At 40.4% G+C, this 24,125-nt stretch overlaps 1 protein-coding gene across 2 annotated transcripts in view; it reads left to right on the top strand.

Annotated features, from left to right (window-relative positions):
- Positions 1–24,125, top strand: part of mylk4b (myosin light chain kinase family, member 4b) — a 189,528-nt gene that overhangs the window by 66,356 nt on the left and 99,047 nt on the right. The window contains exon 1 of one of the 2 annotated variants that reach the window (XM_043719398.1): positions 6,436–6,610. The exons of the other annotated variant lie outside the window; for it this stretch is intronic. Within the exon in view, the coding sequence (XP_043575333.1) occupies positions 6,476–6,610 (135 nt within the window). The 5' untranslated portion in view covers positions 6,436–6,475. Of the gene's footprint in view, positions 1–6,435; positions 6,611–24,125 lie in introns of those variants that run through there. 2 annotated transcript variants of the gene reach the window in all.

Genomic DNA, 24,125 nt, shown 5'->3' with positions numbered 1-24,125 from the left:
GACCAGCTATCCTTAGTAGCCACACACTCAGATGACAAGCAACATGAGTTCGACTGGGACAACACTACTATTATAGGACAAGCCAAACAGAGAACAGCCAGGGAATTCCTAGAGGCATGGCATTCATCCACAGATTCAATCAGTAAGCACATCGACCTGGACCCAATATACCAGCCACTGCAGCAGACAGCTGGAACTGACAACCGGAAGCGACTGATACAAATCACTATAAATGCCAAAGGAAACATCACAGAAGCGCTTCACAGGAGGCTCCCAAGCACTGAGGATGTCACGTAGATAGGGGACGAAACGTCTGCAACACAAATTCCCAGCTCGGCGAACAGAACCACAACAAATGTGTAACTATTATAGTTGACAGGTTTTAATTTCTAATGGATCAAAAGTCTATTTTTGTGATTGTACTTTGTACTCCCTCCAAGATGCATTGCAGAAATCTACTGTTTTCTTTGACAGTACTGTAACCATCAACCATCTTCAGCTACTTCACCAATGATCTTTCCTCCATCAGAAGGGTTGGGTCAGAAGTGGGGATGTCCACTGATTAGTGCACAAAATTCAGCACCATTTGCAACTCCTCAAATGCCGAACCCGTTCATATCCAAATGTAGCAAGATCTAGACATTATTCAGTATGGGCCGACAAGTGGCAACCGACATTTGCACCACACGAGTGCCAAGCAATGACTATCTCCAACAAAAGAGAATCCAACCATCATCCCTTGACTTTCAATGGCATTACCATCATTGATTTCTGTACTATCAATTTCCTGGGGTATGCCATTGACAAGAAACTGAACTGGACCAGTGGTGTGAAAACCTGTGGCTATATGACCAGGTCAAGCTGGGAATCCTGTAATAAGTAATTCGCCTTCTGAATGAGAAATCCCTTGTCCCGGACTTGATGGCAATGGAAGGGTATTCATGAGTTGGTTCAATTGTTATATTTCAGCCTGTCAGTGCTCCACACCACCCTCCAGAGGGATGAAGGTGTGCATAGATTTGTGAAAATGAATAAATTCTTTTGTTTGTCATCTCAGTTACCTATTATTTACTTATTTATGTTACTTAACTCTGTGATCTGCCTGGATTGCTTGTAAGACAAAGCTTTTCACTGTGTCTCAGGTATGCGTGACAGTAAATCCAATTCAATTCAGTTCAATTCAACTGCATTTAATTCAGTTTTCCAGGCATGCACTGTTTCAATAACCACCTGACTGTCCCTGGTCATGTCTATCCAGATAGTGCTGAGCTAGTTCTAATTAGAATACAGTGAAGTAGATGGAGGGATGCAAAGGAACAAAATAGTGAGGTCAGTTGGTGAAAGTAAGATTGCCTATTTGTATCTCTGACTGTGAAACAGAAACTCAGAGAATGGCGACTGAAAAGGGAGCTGCCATTTAGATTAGGTTACCTACAGTGTGGAAACAGGCCCTTCGGCCCAACAAGTCCACACCGACCCAGACCCATTCCCCTATGTTTACCCCTGCACCTAACACCACGGGCAATTTAGCATGGCCAATTCACCTAACCTGCACATTTTTGGACTGTGGGAGGAAACCTACACAGACACAGGGGGAATGTGCAAACTCCACACAGTCAGTCGCCTGAGGCAGGAACTGAACTGGGGTCTCTGGTGCTGTAAGGCAGCAGTGCTAACCACTGTGCCACCCACAAATTTAATTTGCTATTATACACTAAACATGAACCTTGACCAAACAAATGAATTAGAAAGCTGAAAACTGACTATGCAACACTCATGCACAATTTTAAGTTACATTTGAACCCAACAGAGAGAGCAAAGCGTGGAGTAATTTCAATCAGCGGGCAAGAAATTGGCTGAGACATGATTAGCAAAGAAACTGCAGGTAGCGTCTTGTTAGCTAACATAATTTGACAATAATTTTACCAGCATTGAAGGTAGTGAGCAGTGATGGTATTTGACACCTGCTGAATGATCATTTTGTCAATTCTTTTTTAAAAAAATAGTTCTTGCAAATATATTTTGTGGACTTGACACCAGCTTGAGAATCCACAACTTATATTGATATGTCTATTAATATTGAAGGGCCACAAACTGAACTTTTGCTGGCGGTCTCACTGCCAGGATATTGAGAAAACTTCTAAATGGGTGGAAAAGGTTATGCAGATTGACAATGGATAATACAATATTTTCAAAATACCTTGGCTATGTCCCTGTACATGATCGTGTCATGCATGACTCCCAGCTGTTGATAAAGATCCAAATGTCTTACTGGGGCTCTATGACATTAAAACCATAAAGGCGATTCCCAGAGTGTATTTAATTTGAATTTTATGTTTCATTATCTTTCCAAAATGTTTGCAGCTGTACAATATTCATCATGGACCTGAAGATATGTAGGAATGCTTCCTTGAGGTTATTTCAGTTTCCTGATCAATTGGTTCAAGATCTTAAATTGTATTCAAACACAACACAAATTGACAACTTTGTGCAAAGCACTTTATTCAAATTTATAACCTTTATAATCTAAGTATAGTGACCCTAAATTTCCTAGAACCATCCACACCCTTGAAATTATGGAAGGATATGTAGTTCAACCGCTTACAGCTTATACACGAACATTCAAATTAGGGGCATTAGCAGGCCACTTGGTCCCTGCAGCCTGCTCTGCCATTCAATAAAATGAAGTCTGGTCTGATTACTCTACATTCCCACATACCCTCAATAACCTTTCACCCTTGTTTATCAAAAATCTATGTCTCTCAGCTTAAATATGCTCATGCACTCTGCTTCCATCACCTTTTTAATGAAGAGAGTTACAAAGTCATCCAATTCTTCCGTGAGAAAATAATTCTCCTTATTTCTGTCTTAAAGGGTGACCCCTTATTTTTAAACATTAACCCCCCCTAGTTCTAGATTCTGTCAAAAGAAGAAGCATCCTTTCTACATAAATGCTGCAAGATCTTATATTTCAATCTTACTCTTAACAACTTTAGCAGATACAAGCCTAACCCACCCAACCTTTCCTCATAAGACAACCCATCTTACCGTATTCATCTAATAGAACTTCTCTGAACTGCTTTCAATGCATTTATATCCTTCTTTAAATAAGGAGATGGTGGGAGGATGCATCCCTGATGGCCACCCCATTTCCCAAGCTTGGGGACCACTTAAATGTTTTGATTGGATGCCATTGGGATCTTTACCCAAAGTGAAGGAGAGAGTATGTAGCTAGTGCAGCATATCGTAATCTGATGCTATGAGCCTGGCTCAGCTTGTTATATATATATTTCCTTTCTTAAATTGATCAAGTTGAAAAGTGCCAGTTTTCTTCAGATTCCATTTGAGAAACTAACTTTCAAATTGATATCCTCTCCCACAGAGGGTTGAACAGATTGTCAGGGATTACTTGGAGTAAAATAGATTTACATAAAATGTGCAAACCCATTTGACCCAAACAATCCAGGGTTACATTATGCATCACTTGATCCTCTTCTCATCTTTCCTCATCTAATTTTATCTGCATAACCTTCTTTTCGCTTCTCCCTCATATACTTATCCAGTCTCCTCTTAAATGCACCCATACTATTCACTTCAACCTCCCAGTGAAGTAGTAATTTCCAGCTTCTCGCCATTCACTGGGAAAAGAGGTTTCCTCTGACTCCCAGCTTTGCTTCCTTCCTTGCTTCCTTGGTGGATCTTGTATATTAATTGACAGATAAATGTCCATATTGCTCAAATACTAATGATAAGGAATTTAGTGCATAACATATCTCCCTCACGTGCACTTTGTCACAAAGTGTATAACAATGACAAGGCCAGATCATGTTCCTGCCCAACAGGTAGCCCAATTTCAGAAAGGTGTAAAGTTGGAATGAGGGGAGTAGACTTGATATATGGGTGTGGGGTGCCAGTGCAGTGTTTGAGGAAATTTTGCCAAGAGGTACAATTTTCATTTTGTTCCATTTTCATAAACATTGTTTCTTTCCACAGTTATTTTAAAGAGCATAATTTATCCTCCTCTCCTGGCTAAAAAGATACCTGCTTTTACTTTTAACTCCCTTCTCCTTTTCTGGCTCCTGCTGTGGATACTGTACAACAGACTAAAATTTTACCTAAGGTCAAGACCATTAGCAAGTCCTGTCATTGGAGAGGTGAATCCTCGAGCAGAATTGAGGGTGTGCCCATGGCTGTGAGGTAGAGGATTTCCTTCCTGTAGGCCATAGAATGACCAGAAAGGACTCCATCAGAAACCTGCTGAGAGGCTGTCTCGATATACCTGGCAGCCTTCCCATACATGGCATTTGAGACATCCAAATCAGCAGTAAAATAACATAGAAACATAGAAAATAGGGAGCAGGAGTAGGCTATTCAGCCATTCAACCCTCCCCTGCCATTCTGTATGGTCATGGCTGATCATCCAACGCAGTATGCTGTTCCTGCTTTCTCTCCATACCCTTTGATACATTTAACCCGAAGAACTATCTCTAACTCCTTCTTTCCGTGGCAGAGAATTCCACAGTCTCACCAATCCCTGGGTGAAGAAATTTGTCCTCATCTCAGTCCTAAATGGTCTACCAAGTATTCTTAAGCTGTGACCCCTGTTTCTGGACTCACTAGTCAACAGGAACATCCTTCCTGTGTGTATCAAGTTACTCCTGTTAGAATTTTGTAGATTTCTATGAGTTCCCAACCCCCTTCCATTCTTCTAAAATCCATTGACTATGGTCCTAACTAATCCAGTTTCTCTTTATGCATCAGTCCTGCCAACCCTGGAATCAGTTTGGTAACCATTGTTGCACTCTGTCCAAAACTGGAACCTTCCCCCTCAGAGAAGGAGACCAAAGCCACATACAAAACTTCAGGAGCGATCTTATCAAGGCCCTGCACAGTTGCAGCAAGACCTCCCAGCTCCTGTACTCAAATCTCTCTCTCTGAAGGTCAACTTGCCATTTGCCTTCTTCACCACCTGCTGCACCTGCATGCTTACTTTCAGAGATTGGTGCACAAAGACATCCAGGTATCATTGCAGGTAAAAACAAGATGCTGGAAACCAGAGTCTAGATTAGAGTGGTCCTGGAAAAGCACAGCAGGTCCCCACCCCCATTCACCCATTGTACTGCAGGCACCCTGCCTCTATTCCTGATGAAGGACTTTTGCCCGAAATGTTGATTTTCCTGCTCCTCGGATGCTGCCTGACTTGCTTTGCTTTTCCAGGTTTCATTACACCTCCCCTTTCCCAATCTAGCACCATTCAGATAGCTATTTGCCTTTCTGTATTTGCTATCTGACATATACTTCCATGATAATTTATCTGTCATGCGTTTGCCCACTCACTTAATTTATCCAAATCACACTGAAGCATCTCTACATCCTCCTTGCTGTTTGCCCTTTCACCAAACTTGAATCATCTGCAGAGTTAGAGATTTTACATTTAGTCCCCTCATCTAAATCCTTAATATGTGTTGTGAATAACTGGTGTAGCGGTTGGAATCATGGCCACGTGGATCTCATTGATTATGAGATCCTTGATTGTGGTTGTTAACCCAGGTCACTCGGAGCACTGGCTGACAGATACAAACAGGAGATTCAGACATTCTTCTCAGTCTATGGACTGTCTTTGAGCTGGCTGGTCAAAGCCCATGGACTGTACACATGTAAATAAAAGGTGACGTGGTGGTGGGGTACTGCCTTCTGTGCAATTATTTCAGCTGGGGTCCAAGTCACTGCCTGCCACTCAAAAAAAAGCTAGTTGATTCCTCTTTTGTTTCCTCTCTGCTAACCAGTTCTCTATCCATGTCAATACACTACTCCAATCCCATGTATGTTAATTTTATATGCTAATCGCTTACATGGGATCTTACTGAAAGCTAAATAAACCATATCCACTGGCTCTCCCTTATCAATTCTAATAATTACAACTTGGAAAAATTCCAGTAAATTTATCAAGCAATCGTGTCACTATTTTCCAAGTCTTCTGCCATTAAATCTTTTCTACCTGGCTCGTTGATTGAATTGAATGACTGCCTGACTCTACTGGGTTTATCCCAAGGTGCCAGGAAGATGTCAGACTTCTGTCCTGATGCCCTCTGCTATCATTTTATGAACTTTGCCATGACCCAGCCAATCTTTTAGAGGTGGCAAAATCTGGCCCTCTATGTTTCATGTCTACGCTGTTATAGTATATCCCATGCTTTGTGCTAACATGTCAACATGACACATGAAAGATTCCTATACACATCTTCCTCAGCACCTGTTTTGGACTTGTCACACGACCAATGCATTTTTTTCCTTTTAGGTATGACTGTTGGCAACACTGCCCATATTGAGCCGTGTGACTTGTCAGAGACACTGTGCCTTGCACATGTGCTTCATTAAAGCTACACGATTCTTTATCAGTGAGGAACAAATACAAATATTTAATAGCATATTTCCTACGAAAGTACACATGGTCAGAAGCTACCGGATTTGAGCAATGGAGTTACTTTGCAAAGTGAAATCATTCTGGATAGGAGTCAGCCTTTGCCTTTTAGGTTACCTTTGGCACAAGGTCTGGACATTGATTAGCTACAAACAACAGAGACAGAAATATTCATTCCAAGAGCTACAGGTAGTAATTGGTTTTTTATTGCATGTTTGAAGAATTGGCCTCATTATGAGCTGTAGTTCTGTCCACAATAAGGTGTGAATGTTATAGCAATGGACTGTTTTATGATCTAGTCTGCTGCACATGTTGAATGGAAACCATCGTGCTAAATCTTTCAGAAACTGTCTCAAGATTTTGATTCAAATGATTCACAGCAAGATTAATTGGCATTCAGTAATTGCTTGGTCGTGAGACGGGTGACAGATATGTCTAAATAAACTAAGTTAGCAGGCATAATGCCAAGTATTCATTGAAAATAAATTATGAAGTGAATGTACAGTAGATAGGAGTCACAGATTTACAAACGAATGCAATGGAGGCTCCAGTTTAATCACTTACATGAAATGTTATATATATTGTACATGAGTTAAAGGGATATATTTTGGCAAATAGCTTGGCAAGTAAACAGAACATGGATGTGCTATTTTGTCAGGTTTCCTCTGTAAAAAAAGGAAATCAGTGGTGCTATGTCTGTCAGCGACGTGTTCTGTTTGACAACTACAGTTGGTGCTTTGTAACAGGAAGCAAAAGAAAATGTATTATTTTTGATGATGCAGTGATGAAAATTGACACTGGGTGAGGCTAAATGTGAGATGCATTTTCCTCAGTGCAAACTTACAGAAAATTGCATTTACAAAACTGGAGAGATGGTGGCGTGGTGGCTCTGTCACTTAACTAGTAATCCAGATGGGCTAGATTAATACTGTGGCAGCGTAGCTTCAAATCCCGCCACAGCAGCTGTTCAATTAATATGACCTGGATTGAATCTCTCAGTACCGGTGATCATAAAACTGTTATTGATTGTTGTAAAGCCCCATCTATTCCTTTAGCGAAGGACATTTACCATCTTGACCTGGTCAGGCTTTCTTTGACTCCAGACCAATCGCAATGTGGTTGACTCTTAATTGTTCTCTGAAATGGCCAAGCATGCTTTTGAGTTCAAGAGCATTTAGGGTTTGGCAGCAATTGCTGACCTTGCCAGCAAAACTCACATTCCAGGAAATGAAGAATGCCATGTAGTGAATGAAAGTGTCAATTCTAGTGGGTACTGTGAAATATTAAAATGGCCCGGATCTCCCAGTCACCAGATTATCGGAGACCTGAGGTATGATCCAAGATATTCTTGGGGACTTTGCCGAACTCTCAATGCATTTACTCTTTGCACCTTGCTGGAGAGCTTGAACTTCTAGTGGTCAAATTTCTGCTTCCTGGGACCTTCCTTAAGTTGGAGTCAAAGACTTCAGGTAGTTGTGACATATCTACTTGGACAGTAACTAATGAAGTGTTGACATAAAATCCCTAGACTATTTACTGTCTAAGTATACAAGTGAAACCCCTGACTCTCCTTTCAACCTTCGACTTAACCCCTGACCTTCCAAGCTCAGCTCCATGACACATTTCCATGACTCGCCCCCAACAGCCAACTAACCCCCCACTCATCATATCGGACCCCACTCTGACCATTGCCCAAAATCTGATCAACATCGAACCTAACCAGACAAGCTCGTGATTTCACAATGTGTACTGACTACTGTCCTGATTGACTTCCTATTCACCCAGCTACCCATCTCACCACCTGGCACCTGATCATCTTACCCACTTTATACCTTACCCATCTGTCGCTTGGACACTCAATTATGAACACACTGCAAAGCATTGTGACATTAAAATACTTACCAAAATATGGTAGCTAGTGCTGTTAGAAGGAACATGGCTTCTACAAAGATTCGCTTCACCGCTCTCTGTGAGAATTCCTGTTCTGAATGAGTTTGGCATGTAGGAAAGTGGAGAGTTTCTGTTTGAACAGCTTCAGGGATACTGTTCTGACCCTGATCAGAATCTTTGGAACAATGCAAATTTGTAGGATGATGAAGATACAGTTATGAGGAGAGATCAGGAAAGGGCTGAGTTGCAAATCACTGGATTTTCTCATTACTTTGAATGATGGGCATTCAACATAGAGACCAATTTTTCACCACCAAGATTGGTATCATCTCGTATGTGATGCTGGAACAAGTCTTGTTTAGGAGACATAAGTGAATCTACTTTTAGAGAAGTCGATGAAAGAATTGGTTTTCATCATATATTCATTTCTTCTTGTAGGGACCTGGTTCATTCTCCTAAAATTTCAAGACTGCTCAATGACACACTTCTCCAATGTTGTTTCTTACTTATGCAGTGGTGTCTAACGTACAGGGTCAGTCATTGACTTTCAAATTGTCTCTGTTGGAACAGCCTATGGTGTGGATTCCCCTGCACAGATGGCTGTAGAATGTCACCTTGCAGACATAGAAGTCCTCCATGTCTGACCCAGCGAGTCGAGAGCTGATCAGCATGCTCACAAGTACATCTTGCAAGAGCTTCAGGGATTGAGGTTTTGAAGCCTCTTGTTATTGAAAATAGATCTGAAGCACTAAAGGAGTGAACAAATCCAGTTGTTATATGTGATGTTAGTGAGTTGACCATGTTATAGGAAAGTGCTGTGAGTGGGTGGCATGGTGGCACAGTGGTTAGCACTGCTGCCTCACAGCGCCAGAGACCTGGGTTCAATTCCTGCCTCAGGCGACTGACTGTGTGGAGTTTGCACGTTCTCCCCGTGTCTGCATGGGTTTCCTCTGGGTGCTCCGGTTTCCTCCCACAGTCCAAAGATGTGCAGGTCAGGTGAATTGGCCATGCTAAATTACCCGTAGTGTTAGGTAAGGGGTAAATGTAAGGGTATGGGTGGGTTACACTTCAGCGGGTCGGTGTGGACTTGTTGGGCGGAAGGGCCTGTTTCCACACTGTAATGCAATCTAATCTAATGTAATCTAAACCATTGCCCCAAATGGACTCTTTTTTTTAAAGCAAACTCCACACTCTGTCAGAGCGTGTGGATGAGCAGCCTGAATGCTGAGCTGGATTTTGCAGGGCATTGGCAGTATTTATCATTGAATGGAATATTGTTGGAGAGGATATTCTCAAGAGAGCAAGATCTTAAATGGATTGAGAGATGTTTGCCGATTGTGACTATGATGCCTTGGAATTTGGGGCTAGATTATACATGATCACAGTCTTTTTCAGAATTGCCATAAAGCCGAGACATTCTGAAGATAGAGCAAAGCAACCAATAAGCAGCTGAATGACCTGTACATTGTATGATATGAGAGCAAAGTGACCAATGTATTCTATGAGACCAAATCTAATGATCTAATCTAGTGTTCACTCAGTAACAACTCTGTTGAGATCTCTGTGTTTCCTAAAAGAGAATGGCTAACATGATGGTAAACAGAACTGCAACCATTACCCAGCCTTGCATGGTGCCTCGGGTGACAGGAAAGGCATCTGATGAGGTACCATTTCTAATCAGACTGGTCACCATACTGTCATAGAATGAGCAGATGATCCAGATCATCTTTTTAGAGTAACCATATTAGTCCACAGGTTTTCAAGGTTTGCTGGGTTGAAGGCCTTGCCGGACACATGAATAGTTGAGGTGCATATTCAGTTTGCACAACTTTTCTTTAATGATCCATGCTGTCCATTCCTCATCCATCACCAAATGTGCAACAAGAGTGACAATCCTGTTGCACAAATTCTTCCAGCTGCAGGCTTAATTGAAATACCAGGATGATTCCTCAGCTGGAGCTGCTTATCTTCCATTTATATGGGTTTTGTTTGTTTTGTTTTGGGAATATTGCTGTAATATTGAGTATATTTAAGGTTTATGCAAATCTGTCACCAACTGAGGCAGCTAATGCTGAAATGAAACAACATATACTACAAGTGCAGTGTCTGAAAGGATACAGCTTTTAATTTTGGAGTTGTCCTTTTCCTAGATGAACTTCTAAACCAGATCAGGAACTCACCTAGCCTTTCTACATTGCAATAGATCCAGATTAAGCAGAAATGGCCTTAAACATTTCTAAACCACCTTACTTGAGTTTTTCAGATGAAATGCAATTGGATCCAAGACACTTACTTACAACTATTTTCTTTACGGCCATATAATAGCAAAATACTGCACTTGCTGAAAATCTGAAATAAACGCAGAAATTACTTGAGAAGCTCAGCAGGTCCACAGAAGGGAAAGCAAAGTTAATGTTTTAAGTCTGATATAACTCTCCTTCCCACTGACGGAGAATCTTGTGCCTGTTCCAGGCAAGCTGAATGCTGTCTGCTGAGAGGATTGGAGCCATACCATTTGTTTTGGGACCATAGATGGAGCAGAGACCTTCTTGGAGAGTCTCCTCATTGATCATAATGACACTGAAGTTCTGCAGTCTTTTTTCTCATGTCAGTTCTTTTATCTCTTAGTTTGGCCAATTCAGATTGAATGGTAAAGTTCATACCTGAATATTGTAGCTCGTTCCTGGATTTGCCAATCCATTAGAATTAATAGTTTGCACTTAGTTTCTCAATATGATATTCCTCTGTAAACCTTGGTTTTACTTAAAGGGGCTACATCATTGTTGTATCTGCCCAGTGTTCTTGCTATGTGTGCTACTCTAAGTCAGTTCTTGTATAATTGTCTAGAAATGTTCTGACATTCCATTAGGTAAATGTCATCTGGTGGTCTACTTGTTCCCACTTTCACAGGGCTGTTGTAGTCACAGGGCTTGTTCATCTGATTTTGGTTGATTTGAAAATGCCGAAGAACCTCCACAGTGAGAGCACTAAAAATCTGTGTAAAGCTGTCCCCATTTGAGGCAGCTAATGCCAAATTGAAACAATGTATATCACAAGGGCTGAAAGGGTGCAGGTTTTAATTATGGACTTTTCCTTTTCCTCGGTGAACTTCTAAGCCAGGTCAGGAACCTCACCTAGCCTCTCTATATTGCCGTCCTGTCCATTTACACTATCACTGTGCTTTGGCGCTGTCAAGCAACATACAGACATATGAAGTAGATCAGAATTAGGACATCTAGCCACTTGAGCCTGCTCTACCTTTTGATTAAATCATGGCAGATTTAACTGTGGCTTCAATTCTATCTTCCTGTCTTTCCGTAGCCTTTTCATCTCCTATTAATCAAGAATCTATGCCTCCAGCCTTGCTCTGGGGAACAAAATTTCATAGATTAACAACCTTCTGAGAGAAGAACATTTCTCTACATCTCCATTTTAAATGTGCATTTAAAATTTTAAATTAGCATTTTTCAACTACAGCCCCTAGTTCCAGTCTGTCTTGCAAGGGACATACCTTTTCAGCGTCTGGCCTGTTAAGTCCTCTCAGGATCTTATAATTTTAAAGAAGGTTATATTTCTTTCTTCTTGACTCCAATGGATATAGTCAGAGCAACTGTTCATCATAGAGAGCCCCTTCATCCCAGAAGTCAAATGAACCTTCTCAGCATTGCTTCTAATGTAATTATACACTTTCTTAAGTAAGGGAATCAAAACAGTACACAGTACTGTAATATAATGAAGACTTTACTTTTGGCTCATAGAAAATAATGTGAAGGAAAAAGCCAATTTTTAAAAAAATTAAAGCTAATTTAAGAAATGATGAAGAAAATAAGTCTTTGTGTGAACAGTGTTACAGATGAATGTTCACAGTGAGAGAGAAGTCTTTATAAACAGTGCAGGCAACAGGAGCAAAGCCGCAAGCAAAGCACCAGCAATAGTTTGATGATAACATAAAAAGCACTAAATGGGATAAGAGGAAAACTGAAAGGTGAATAGAACTGAGGGATTAATTACTTTATTATTTACAACATGGGAAATGTTAAAAGCTAGACATCTCCTTTAAGACTCACCAAGCAGCAATATCATGTGGCTGTCAGGAAATGACTGATGTGCCAAACGAATTCTTCACGCCAGTCTTCTTGAATGAAGACCATGGACAAATTCCAGATTACATCAGGCTGGCTCTGAAGTCTAGTGGAGAAGCCAGTAATGCTTATGTTGGAATGAAAACTAAAATGGCCCGTGAATATTCAGAGAAATGAAAGAAAGCAAATACAATGATGTACATTGTGCATAAGGATGGGAGGTTATCACATTCAACAAAGACTTAAAAAGGGAGTGAGATATAAATTAGGGAGATTTAGACTAATTCGTTTAAGATCCGAATTGTCAACAGTGCCCATAGCACCTTATAAGACATTATAAATCTTCCTATAAATGGCTTGCTGTCGGAGAAATTTGCCCAATAGGTTAGAGATCACAAAACACAACTCAAAGTGAAATTAACAGACAGTTTATTGCAAGCGATGTCACTGGGAGAGAAATTAACTAGGCTGACACAGAACTGACAGTCTGCCCAGGTAGATCAAATTTCTCCTCCCAGAGCTGAGGCTGAGACCAGTTTTATAGTAATGCTGCACAATGACACTGATTAAGAAATGGGAAACTACGATGTTTCTGGAAATGGAGTAACTTAGTTGCAAGGATGCTAATTGGAAAATAGTTTATCAGATGAATGTCCTGTTCCTTCACACAATGCAACATCCTGTCAGTATCATGGTTCCATTCATCTTCACAGATAGGTGTTAGTGTCTCTTCTGAAGTGGTGAGGTGCTTCCATTGTCCTGTTCCTGGAGCATGTCCTTGCTGGTACCTGTCTGTCTGAATTGCTCTTTGTGTGGCTTTGGCATTGCTGCGTTGTGAAACTGCCCTTAGGGCTTTGAGATATCTGTGGTGCTCTGTCATGTCCATAGGAGCTTAAAGTGTCTGCGTGCTGTATGATTCAACTTGTGAGCTGCTCGGGAATTCTGGGTGTTCTGGTACAGTTTGGCCAATTTTGCTTTCGTGGATTGGGAAATCTTTTCCCACACTTGTTTTTGGTCTTTTTAATTTACAGGCCTTAGCAAAGAACAGAAAGAAAGCAATTTCAACTGGCATTACTCCTTATCACATCTTAAGGGCATCCCCAAGCACTTTGACTCACAACCAGTGAGTCACTTTGAAGTATAGTCTCTGCAATTATGTAGAAAAACATGCTAGCCTTCACACAGCAACATCATACAACAGTAAAATTAGTTAATAACCAAATGGATTATTTTTGTTGATGCTGATTGAAGGATATATATTGACCTTGTTACCAGGGCAAGTCTGTGCATCTTTGAATTGTGTCATAGGATCTTTTATAACCACCTGTGGAAATAGCCAGGTCCTCAATTAATTCTTTCATCTGAAAGACAGCTCCTTTGCCCATATAGTCCTCCCTCAGCACTGCACTGATGTGCCTACCTATGTTGCATTGTCAGAATCATAAGTGCATTCGAGACTTCAAAATTAAGAGTGCTAACAGTTGAGCCAGTTGAGCCAGTTATGCACCAGTAACTGTGTACGGTCTTTTGGTCATCTCGATTATGGAAAAGCAGTAATAACCACAATTAATCCATTGTAAGAAATAGAGCATGACACCTGATGTTGGAAAGGGTGAAAAGCAGTGAAACTGAATTATAAATATTTGATAGGTTTGGTGACAGAGGAGGTCAGGATCTGATGTTTTCTTTTTGAATTTGGTGTCAATTCCTTAAAACTAGGAAGCATACATGGAAGGAAGTTGCTTGGTAGATGAACTCAAAGAACAAATATGGAATTAAATACAAAAAAATGCTTGTAATATAAAGAACTGACATATCTGTATTTAACTATTATGTGAAAAAGAGACTTGTTAACGTCTGGAGTTTTCACCATATTGCAAAGGCAAATCTTTTTCAATAACACTTGTAGTTGTATTGATGAGCTTGAAAAGAGACTTTTTAAGTTAGACTAAGTTTTACTTTCATGCATACTCTCTTTGGCATAACATATGTGATTTAGAAATACAACCATACAATTGTAATAATTTCTTCTCAACCATTTTGTTCTGTGCTGTTAGGAATCTGGTTCCATTAAATTCTTAAAGGATAACAGTTTCTCCTTACATATATTGGGAGGGTTATTTGTAATTTAAGTACAGATGTTGCACCAGATTACATGTCTGCTACCCTGCACATATCACTACACTTATTCTACTTCCTGACCATTCACTTAGCACACAGATGCCACAGAATTTAGAGTGATAAATGCCATTGACAAGGATCAGGAGGGTACAGAGGCCAACTGACACATTGTTACATCATGTTTTTTGGAGTACCAGAGGTAGGACACATCTAAGAACAAATGCTATGATGTTGTGAACCTAGTCTAGTGCCTTACTTACTGGAAGCACAGGTTGGAAACTTCAGGTGATTGTGTTACAACCCTATCTCCTCATACTGCTATCAAAAGATGTTCCACTTCAGACGTACAGGCTTGTTAACTTTTCCTTGTATTACATGTAGTCAAGTTTACAATGTCACAGAATATAAATTCCATCAACTCCCTTAGATTCAATTTCTGAGATGTGATCTGTGCCAGACAACAGCAATGAGTCTGTTATGCAGGGATCATGTGATCCCTCGGGCTCTTTTCCCTCTTCACTTTAATGAGCTCCTCCAATCTACAAGCATATACCCTTTCCAGATTGTGTATGGTACCCACTATGAAATCCTCACTAGCTCATTGATGACCCAGCAGCAGGGCAGTCATGGAAATTAGTCTGACAAGAACTGTAACTCAATCCTGTGGCCAAGACTTGCAGGAATTGGAAGGGGATTATCATCATCAGGAATGGAATGTTTGGCAGAGGTTAGTGATGCCATTCAATCTGCCGTCCAGCAGATCAACCTTCAGTTTATGCAGTCCTGTGTAGTGCCATTGGGCAGGTCATGATAAACTATTGACTATAATAGTCAAAATCCTGTATGTCTACAACACAGACCTTTAATGTCAGTACATCGTGTGCTTTCCCAAATGGTATGCACCTACTAATTTCCTTACGACAAACCATGTATTCTTGTGTTTCATTCCTGCAGTACTGATGCTGCAGTGTTAATTACTATCAAGGACATATAAGAACTCTATAAAAGGAAATTACATTGAAATAGATTGGACTGCAGCAGTTCGAGAAGGCAGCTCATCACCACTTTCTCAAGGGTGACTAGCGTTGGACAAGAACCTCAGACATATTTAAATTAATGAAAGCTGTTGTTAATGTTCAAATCATATACCATTTTGACATAATTCACTATTGGTACTATAACTCATACATGTCAATTTCATTATTATTCCTACTTTAGATTTTGGATCGCAGGCAAATCACTTTCATTACCTTCGACATTTCCAAAACTGTTGCCAAGTTGTGGACAATGAATCTTTAATCAGGTTTCTATAAGTTGGTTTCTCACAAGGCTACAATCAAAAAGAATTTCCTCTCAGTGATTCTATCTGCTGTAATGACACTGTGGACTATATTTTATGAAGTTCATTTTTGATTGAGAATTTTTTTATGAAAGGAGTACATATTGGGAATTTAGGCATAAGGTATGTGTGTTAGCCACCTGTTTAGGCCTTTGATTTAACTATTGGGAAGTATTGCAGATTATCCTGATCTTCATACCTGAGTTTTTTAAATGCTATTCTCTTGCATGAATCTCACTGCAATACTATGATATAAAATTTACCTTGGATTCTTTTCCCACTAATGTGAAACTTAACTTTTCCAAGCACGTCACATTATTAAAAATCTGTTGACAGGGTAGTCATTGATCTGGTTTTATAGTCACGTTTTCAGGTAGATCTTGTCAATGTAAATTCCATCAAGCATACCATGATTATTGCACCACATAATGCCAAGCATTAATTATACAACAATACCACCTCTACTTAGTACCTTCACTGTATGTGAGCTATCACTCAATTAAATTAGAACATAGAACATTACAGCACAGTAACAGGTCCTTCAGCCCTTGATTTTCCACCAACCTGTGGAACCAATCTGAAACCCATCTAACCTACACTATTCCATTCTCGTCCATATGCCTATCCAATGACCATTTAAATGCCCTTAAAGTTGGCAAGTTTCCTACTGTTGCAGACAGTGTGTTCCATGCCCCTTCTACTCTCTGAATAAAGAAACTACCTCTGACATTTGTCCTATATCTATCACTCTCAATTTAAAGTTATGTCCCTAATGCTAGCCATTGCCATCCAAGGAAAAAGGCTCTCACTGTCCAAACTATCTAACCGTCTGATTATCTTATATATCTCAATTAAGTTGCCTCTCTAACGAAAACAGCCTCAAGCCCCTCAGCTATTCCTCATAAGACCTTCCCTCCATATTGGGCAACATCCTAGTAATTCTCCTCTGAACCCTTTCCAAATACTCCAAATATGGTTGCACCAGAGTTTTGTACATCTGTAGAATGATCTCAATCCCTCTACCAATAAAAGCTAACACAACATATGCCTCCTTAACAACCCTATCAACCTGGGTGGCAACTTTCAAGGAACTATGTACCTGGACACCGAGATCTCTCTGCTCATCTACACTACCAAGAATCTTACCATTAGCCCAGTAATCTGTATTTCTGTTACTCCTTACAAAATGAATCACCTCATACTTTTCTGCATTAAACTCTATTTGCCACCTCTCAACCCAGCTCTGCAGCTTACCGATGTCTCTCTGTAACCTACAACATCCTTCGTCACTATCCACAACCCTACTGACCTTAGTGTCATCTGTAAATTTACTAGCCCATCCTTCTATGCCCTCATCCAGGTAATTTATATAAATGACAAACAACAGTGGACCCAAAACAGATCCATGTGGTACCGTACTAATAACTGAATTCCAGGATGAGTATTTTTTATCAACCAACTCCCTCTGTCTTCTTTCAGCTAGCCAATTTCTGATTGAAACAGCTAAATCACACTCAATCCCATGCCTCTGTTTTTTGTGCAATAGCCTACCATGAGGAACCTTATCAAATGCCTTACTGAAATCCATATACACCACATCAACTGCTTTACCCTCATCCACCTTTTTGGCAACCTTCTCAAAGAACTCAATAAGGTTTGTGAGGCACGACCTACCCTTACAAAACCGTGTTGACTATCTCTAAGCAACTTATTCATCTCTAGATGATTATAAATCCTATCTCTTATAACCTTTTCCAACACTTTATCCACAACCAAAGTAAGTCTATAGTTTCTAGGGTTGTCTCTCACTGTCCAACCTATCTAACTGTCTGATTATCTTATATGTCTCAATTAAGTTGCCTCTCTAACGAAAACAGCCTCAAGCCCCTCAGCTATTCCTAATAAGACCTTCCCTCCATATTGGGCAACATCCTAGTAATTCTCCTCTGAACCCTTTCCAAATACTCCAAATATAGTTGCATAAACCTTCAGTTTATGCAGTCCTGTGTAGTGCCATTGGGCAGGTCATGATAAACTTCTTGAACGGGGGAACAACATTTGATATCCTTCAGTCTTCTGGCACTATTCCAAAGACAATGACAACATAAAGTACAAAGCCATAGGCTTAGCAATCGCTTCTCTGGCTTCCCAGCGAATCATAGGATAAATCCCATGATTTATAGGGGATTTATCTATTTTTACACCATCCAGAATTGCTAACATCTCCTACTTATACACCTCAATCCCATCTAGTCTAGTAGTCTGTATCTCAGTATTCTCCTCAACCACATTGTCTTTTTCTAGTGTGAATACTGATGAAAAGTATTCATTTCGTCCTTCCCCCATTTCCTCTGACTCCATGCACAACTTCCCACTACTATGCTTGATTGGTCATAATCTTACTCTGGTCATTCTTTTATTCCTGATATAGCTATAGAAAGCCTTAGTGTTTTCCTTGATCCTATCCATCAATGACTTCCCATATCCCCTCCTGGCTCTTCTTAGCTCTCTCTTTAGGTCTTTCTTGGCTTACTTGTAACTCTCAAGCGCTCTAACTGAGCCATCACATCTCATCCTGACATAAGCCTTCTTCTTCCTCTTGACAAGAGATTCAACTTCCTTAGCAAACCTCGGCTCCCTCTATGCCTGACAGGTACGTACTTATCAAGAATCCGCAGTAGCTAGTCCTTAAATAAGCTCCACATTTCTATTGCGCCCATTCCCTGCAGTTTCCTTCCCCATCCTATGCATCCTCAATCTTGCCTAATCACATCATAATTGCCTTTCGCCCAGCTATAACTGTTTCTCTGCAGTATATACCTAGCCCTGCCCATTGCTATTGTAAACATAACTGAATTGTGGTCACGATCACCGAAGTGCTCACCTACGTCCAAATCTGGCCGGGTTCATTACCCAGTACCAAATATAATGTGGCCTCACCCCTTGTTGGCCTGTCTACTTATTCAGGAAACCCTCCTGCACACACTGAACAAAAACTGACCCATCTAAAGAACTTGAACTACGGTATTCCCAGTCAATATTTTGAAAGTTAAAGCACCCATAACAACTACCCTGTTACTCTCACTCCTATTGAGGATCATTTTTGCTATCCTATCTTCTACATCTCTGGGAATATTTGGAGGCCTAAAGAAAACTCCCAACAGGGTAACCTCTCCTTTCCTTTTTCTAATCTCAGCCCAAACCTCAGTAAACGAGTCCTCAAAACTTCTCTTTGCAACCGAAATACTGTCCTTGACTAACAGTGCCACACCACCCCTTCTTTTACCATTTTCTCTGTTCTTACTGAAACATCTAAATCCTGGAATCTGCAAAAACCATTCCTGTCCCTGCTCTACGCATGTCTCTGAAATGGCGATAACATCGAAAGCCCAGGTATCAACCCATGCTGTGAGTTCACCCACTTTATTCCGAATGCTCCTGGCGTTGAAGTAAATACACTTCAAACCAACTTCTCGCCTGCTGGTGCCTTCTTGCGATCTTGAAATCTTAGTTCCGACTTCACTAGTTTCATCCTCCTGAATACTCGAACTTCAATTTCGGTTCCCATCCCCCCGCTGAATTAGTTTAAACACATTCGAAAATGATCAAATATGTCAACTGTTTGAATAGCCTTATCCTTCATGTTTCTTGAAGGAATTAAATATATCAAAGAATGATACATAGGTGGAAAGATTATAGGTGGAAAATAGACTAGTAAGAAATAGTCTTATCTTTTTTATTCACTCATGGGATGTGGGTGTTGCTAACTGACCCAGCAGTTATTATCTATCTGTAATTCTCCTTATTGTCCAGTATGTATTAAGCACCTTTCAGCCTCTAGGGAAGTAGTTAACGTCAAAACCATTGTCTCTGTACCACCAGACAGGTTCTGTGAAAACCTTTACGCTCCTCCAGGTAGGCAGTGAGGGACCTGACTCTGTATGGGGACAGGGCAGACACTAGCTATGCTAAGTGCTTACTTTCTGCAGGGTGGTAAACTGGAATTATCATGTTAAAGGCTAGGAGAAACAATGGCTTTTAGAAAAGTCAGGCTGGAGGTTATTATGAAGCTGAGAAGAGCATTCATGTATCTTGTATTCTTATAAATGAAATAACTTCACAAAGGCCAGTATCTCATCAAGTCACCCTTTATTTACATGTTCTTGACAGTAATCCAGCTCCTTCAGAGCGAACAGGATGTCTGACACTCCTGTTCTTCTCTGTTCACTAGGGCTCCCCGTTTGGACTAGATTACATGCTTCAGTCAGGGAATTCATAATCTGTGAGGTCCTTCTTGCTGACCTTGTTACAATCACTAGAATAACAATCTTTTTTAAAGAAATAAACAATTAGCCAAAATGATTTTTGTAAGACTTACAATAGTACCTTTAAGGAGGGCTGGTTCAACCACCTGATATGAATTTCATGTTGACAGATGCATTATTACATCAAAGATTGTATTTGGATTGGCAACTGGCTTCAACCCCAATTTGCATGTTAAAATGGCTTTTCACCTAGCCATCTTTTTCCACCATTTTGTGGAATGGTAGAGGGGCAATAAGTAATGTGCCAACACAGGTCCAACACTGTACTGTTCTTACTGGGTGAAAGCCCAGAAAATCTGTGTCATTTAACTTACCTCATGGCTCAACTTGGGCGTCAACTGAGGTCAGAAATTCTCCAAGTTTGACCTACAGGTGCAATACATTCACTGATGCATGGTGACAATACAACTGTTCTCAGAGATCAGGAAAGGAAGAGAGGAGACAAATCAGTCTTTGTTTCCATTGGAAAATATTCATGTCCTGCTATCAGTTGTAATAGCTTCTCCATCATCAACTGCCTTGATTCACATATGTATTTGTGACTATGGAGGGCAGCAAATGCCCAATTAATCATACTCTTTGAGTCAGCACTTTGAGAAGTCAGGAGAACAGGTTTGATGGGAATGTATTTTAAAGAAAGGCCAAAGCATTAAACCAACACAAGCTGACACAAGAGATTGGCAGGATAATAAGAATCCAACATAGATACAGAGATATCCGTTCCACAGAGGATTAAAAATACCACTGACACACTTCTTGTCTCATTGTGTCCTCCTAATAAATGTGTCTGGTCTCCAGTGAGAAACACTGTCAACAATAGAACTTCAGACGTGACAAAGCTCAACTGAAAATTTCTGAAAATGCAAACGTTCACATGAAACTGATATTGGTCAGACTATCAGGAAAGTATGATTCAAACTAAGGCACTGGCTGAAAGTATGTCTTCAAAAGGGCATTCACCTTGCCCTGAGAATATGTCGTGGACCAAAATTGATGAACTTTGGCAAAAAGAAGTCATAAATAAAATAAAAGACTCTAGCTTACATGGTGCTCCCATAGTATTTTGGCAGAGGTTCAAGAAGTGCACAGATTGCCAATAAAATTATTTTTGAAAGTTTAGAATTGCAGCTGCAGTTCCAGATTATGAACTGTGAGAGGAATATGTTTTAAGACTACAAATACAGTTATGTTTGTAATGACCACCATTGGGTCTCTGAAATAGATTTGAGTTGTGAAAAGGGGAAGCATTTGGAAGCAATGTTTGGTGTATTGACTTTTGCTTTCACTGCCGTGGCTGCTTGAACTCTTGGTTCAGAACAGCTAATCTTCAATTAGTGTCAAAGGTCATATTCTAAAATGAAGCTCCATTTATAGAAAACTGTTACTTATTTTCACTGAGTAAGGAATGCTAACTGATTACAGTGATCTGACTTGTATGTACCTTGTTGAAGTGTTAGAAACACACATTTGATTGCAGGGAATGTTTCTCTGATAGATTTAACTTTAGAAATGAAAATTGAGGATTCTGTTTACTGTATTATTACTGCAGGAACTTGTGATAATACAGGCTTTTCATGTATGCAATGTCCCAAAGCACTTTGCAGAAGCACAATCAAGCAAATTATGATACCAGGTCACATAAGAAAGTACAACAACAGATGGGTAAAGGCTTGCTTGTAGAGTTAGATTTTAAGGTCTTAAAGGTTGTAAGAGAAGTTGAGAGTTAGATAAGGTTTAGTGTGTGAATTCCAGAGGGGAGGGCCATGGCCACTGAAGGCTCAGCTGCTAAAAATGGAACAATTAAAATGTAGGAGGCCCGATTTAGAGTTGGGCAGATATCTTAGAGGTTTGTCAAAGGGATTACAAGGTAGGAAGGGCACACCTGAGAAGGGACACACCTGAGGAGGGATTCTCAAGTCCAGGATGAGAATTGTAAAGTTGAGGCATTGCTTAAGTGGGAACCAATACAGGTCAACAAGAACAGTGGTGAACAAAATTTGCATGAGTTAACAGAGTTTTAGATTGCCTCAGTTTATGATAAAGTTTCAACTTTGATCTCCAGCATCTGCAGACCTCACTTTCTCAACCAATACAGGTCAACAAGAACAGTGGTGAACAAAATTTGCATGAGTTAACAGAGTTTTAGATTGCCTCAGTTTATGAAAGGCAACAATAATTCACATTTATATTGGGGAGAATTACATTTTGTGGTAAAATTATATAAAAAGAAGCCATATATTTATAATTGCACCTCTAACCTATTGTCTAACTCGGCTGGGTATGTTTGGTTACAAGGCCTTCTGTGAAGCTTACTCAGGCAGCTATTTTCTTTCTGATACCACACAACAAATATAGGTCGTTATAATGATACCCTCAAGAAAAGTTTCCTTTGAAATCATTTAGGTGAGCACCAATCACAGTTGCAAATTGCTAGTTTTCTCTACCTACCAATATGAGAAGAAATTCACCCATTCCTAAGTTTGATAACTGTTCAAACCAGCTAGGAATAAGATCAGGTGTAGTCCTGCTTGCCATGTCTGCACAGAATTCAACACGATTCGAAACTCCTTCAAAGATAAAATATCCCATATAAGGCTTTATAACATTAAGACTTAGACTAATCATTTAAAAAAGTGGGCATCTAAATGTCATCAACTTCTGATTTTAACAGAGATTGATTCCAGGAATGGGCAACCAAACCTTCTAATAGCTAGACTGTGACTGAAATACCTTACAGGTGGTTGTAGTCTGTATTTAACATATTGTTTAGTCCTAATACCTTCAGGCCTTCCTTTCTGGACTTCACGGAATGCAACAGTTAAATGAAAGTATGAAGGGTTGGATCCATCAGTGAAGTGTCTTCAAAGCATGTAATCTGGGCCAGAAGGAGCAGAAATTCAACTCCAGACTCAGCAAGATTTAGTCGTTTTAATCTTAGGCCCTCACTGTTCAACACCAAAGGTAAAAGGCCTGTGAGCCTCACATTGGTGGTAGAGAAATTTTTAGAAAAGATTCTCAGGGACAAGATCTATGTGCATTTAGAAGCAAATTGACTTACTAGTGATAGCCAGCATAGTTTTATATGGGGGAGGTCATGCCTCACTAACTTGATCAAGCTTTTTGAGGAGGTGACAAAGATGATTGATGGGGGAAACGTGGTTGATGTTGTCTATATTGACTTCAGTAAAGCCTTTGACAAGGTCCCTCCTGGCAGACTGGTGCAAAAGGTAAAGTCACATGGTATCAAGCCTACGCTGGCAAGATGGATATAGAACTGGTTTAGTCATAGGAGACAGAGGGTAGTGGTGGAAGGATGCTTTTCAGAATGGAGGTTGTGGCTAGTGGCATTCCACAGGGATCATTGCAGGGACCTTTGCTGTTTCTATGTAAATCACCTGGAGGAAAATGTGGCTGGTCTGCTTAGTAAGTTTGCAGATGATACAGAGATTGGTGGAATTGCAGACAGTGGAGAGGATTGTCAGAGGATACAGCAGATATAGATCAGTTGGAGGCATTGGCAAAAAAATGAAGATGAAGTTTAATCCGGACAAATGTGAGGTGATGTATTTTGGAAGGTCAAGTACAGATGGAAATTATACAGTGAATGGCAGAACTCATAGGAGTATAAATGCAGAGGGGACTGGGTGTACTGTCCACAGATCACTGAAGATGCTTGCCTTTATTGGAAGGGGAATTGAGTATAAGGATATCCACAAATCTGACTGCCCCGGCCGACCCATTGTCTCAGCCTGCTCCTGCCCAACCGAACTCATCTCTGCATACCTCGACACGGTCCTGTCCCCCTTAGTCCAAGAACTCCCCACCTACGTTCGGGACACCACCCACGCCCTCCACCACCTCCATGATTTTCGCTTCCCCGGCTCCCAACGCCTTATCTTCTCCATGGACATCCAGTCCCTATACACCTCCATCCCCCATCACGAAGG

This window comes from Chiloscyllium plagiosum, chromosome 29, assembly GCF_004010195.1.
Source record: "Chiloscyllium plagiosum isolate BGI_BamShark_2017 chromosome 29, ASM401019v2, whole genome shotgun sequence".
In the NCBI taxonomy this organism is placed as follows: domain Eukaryota; kingdom Metazoa; phylum Chordata; class Chondrichthyes; order Orectolobiformes; family Hemiscylliidae; genus Chiloscyllium; species Chiloscyllium plagiosum.
Note: the sequence above shows the minus strand (reverse complement) of the source record. Positions and strands in the feature narration are given on the sequence as shown.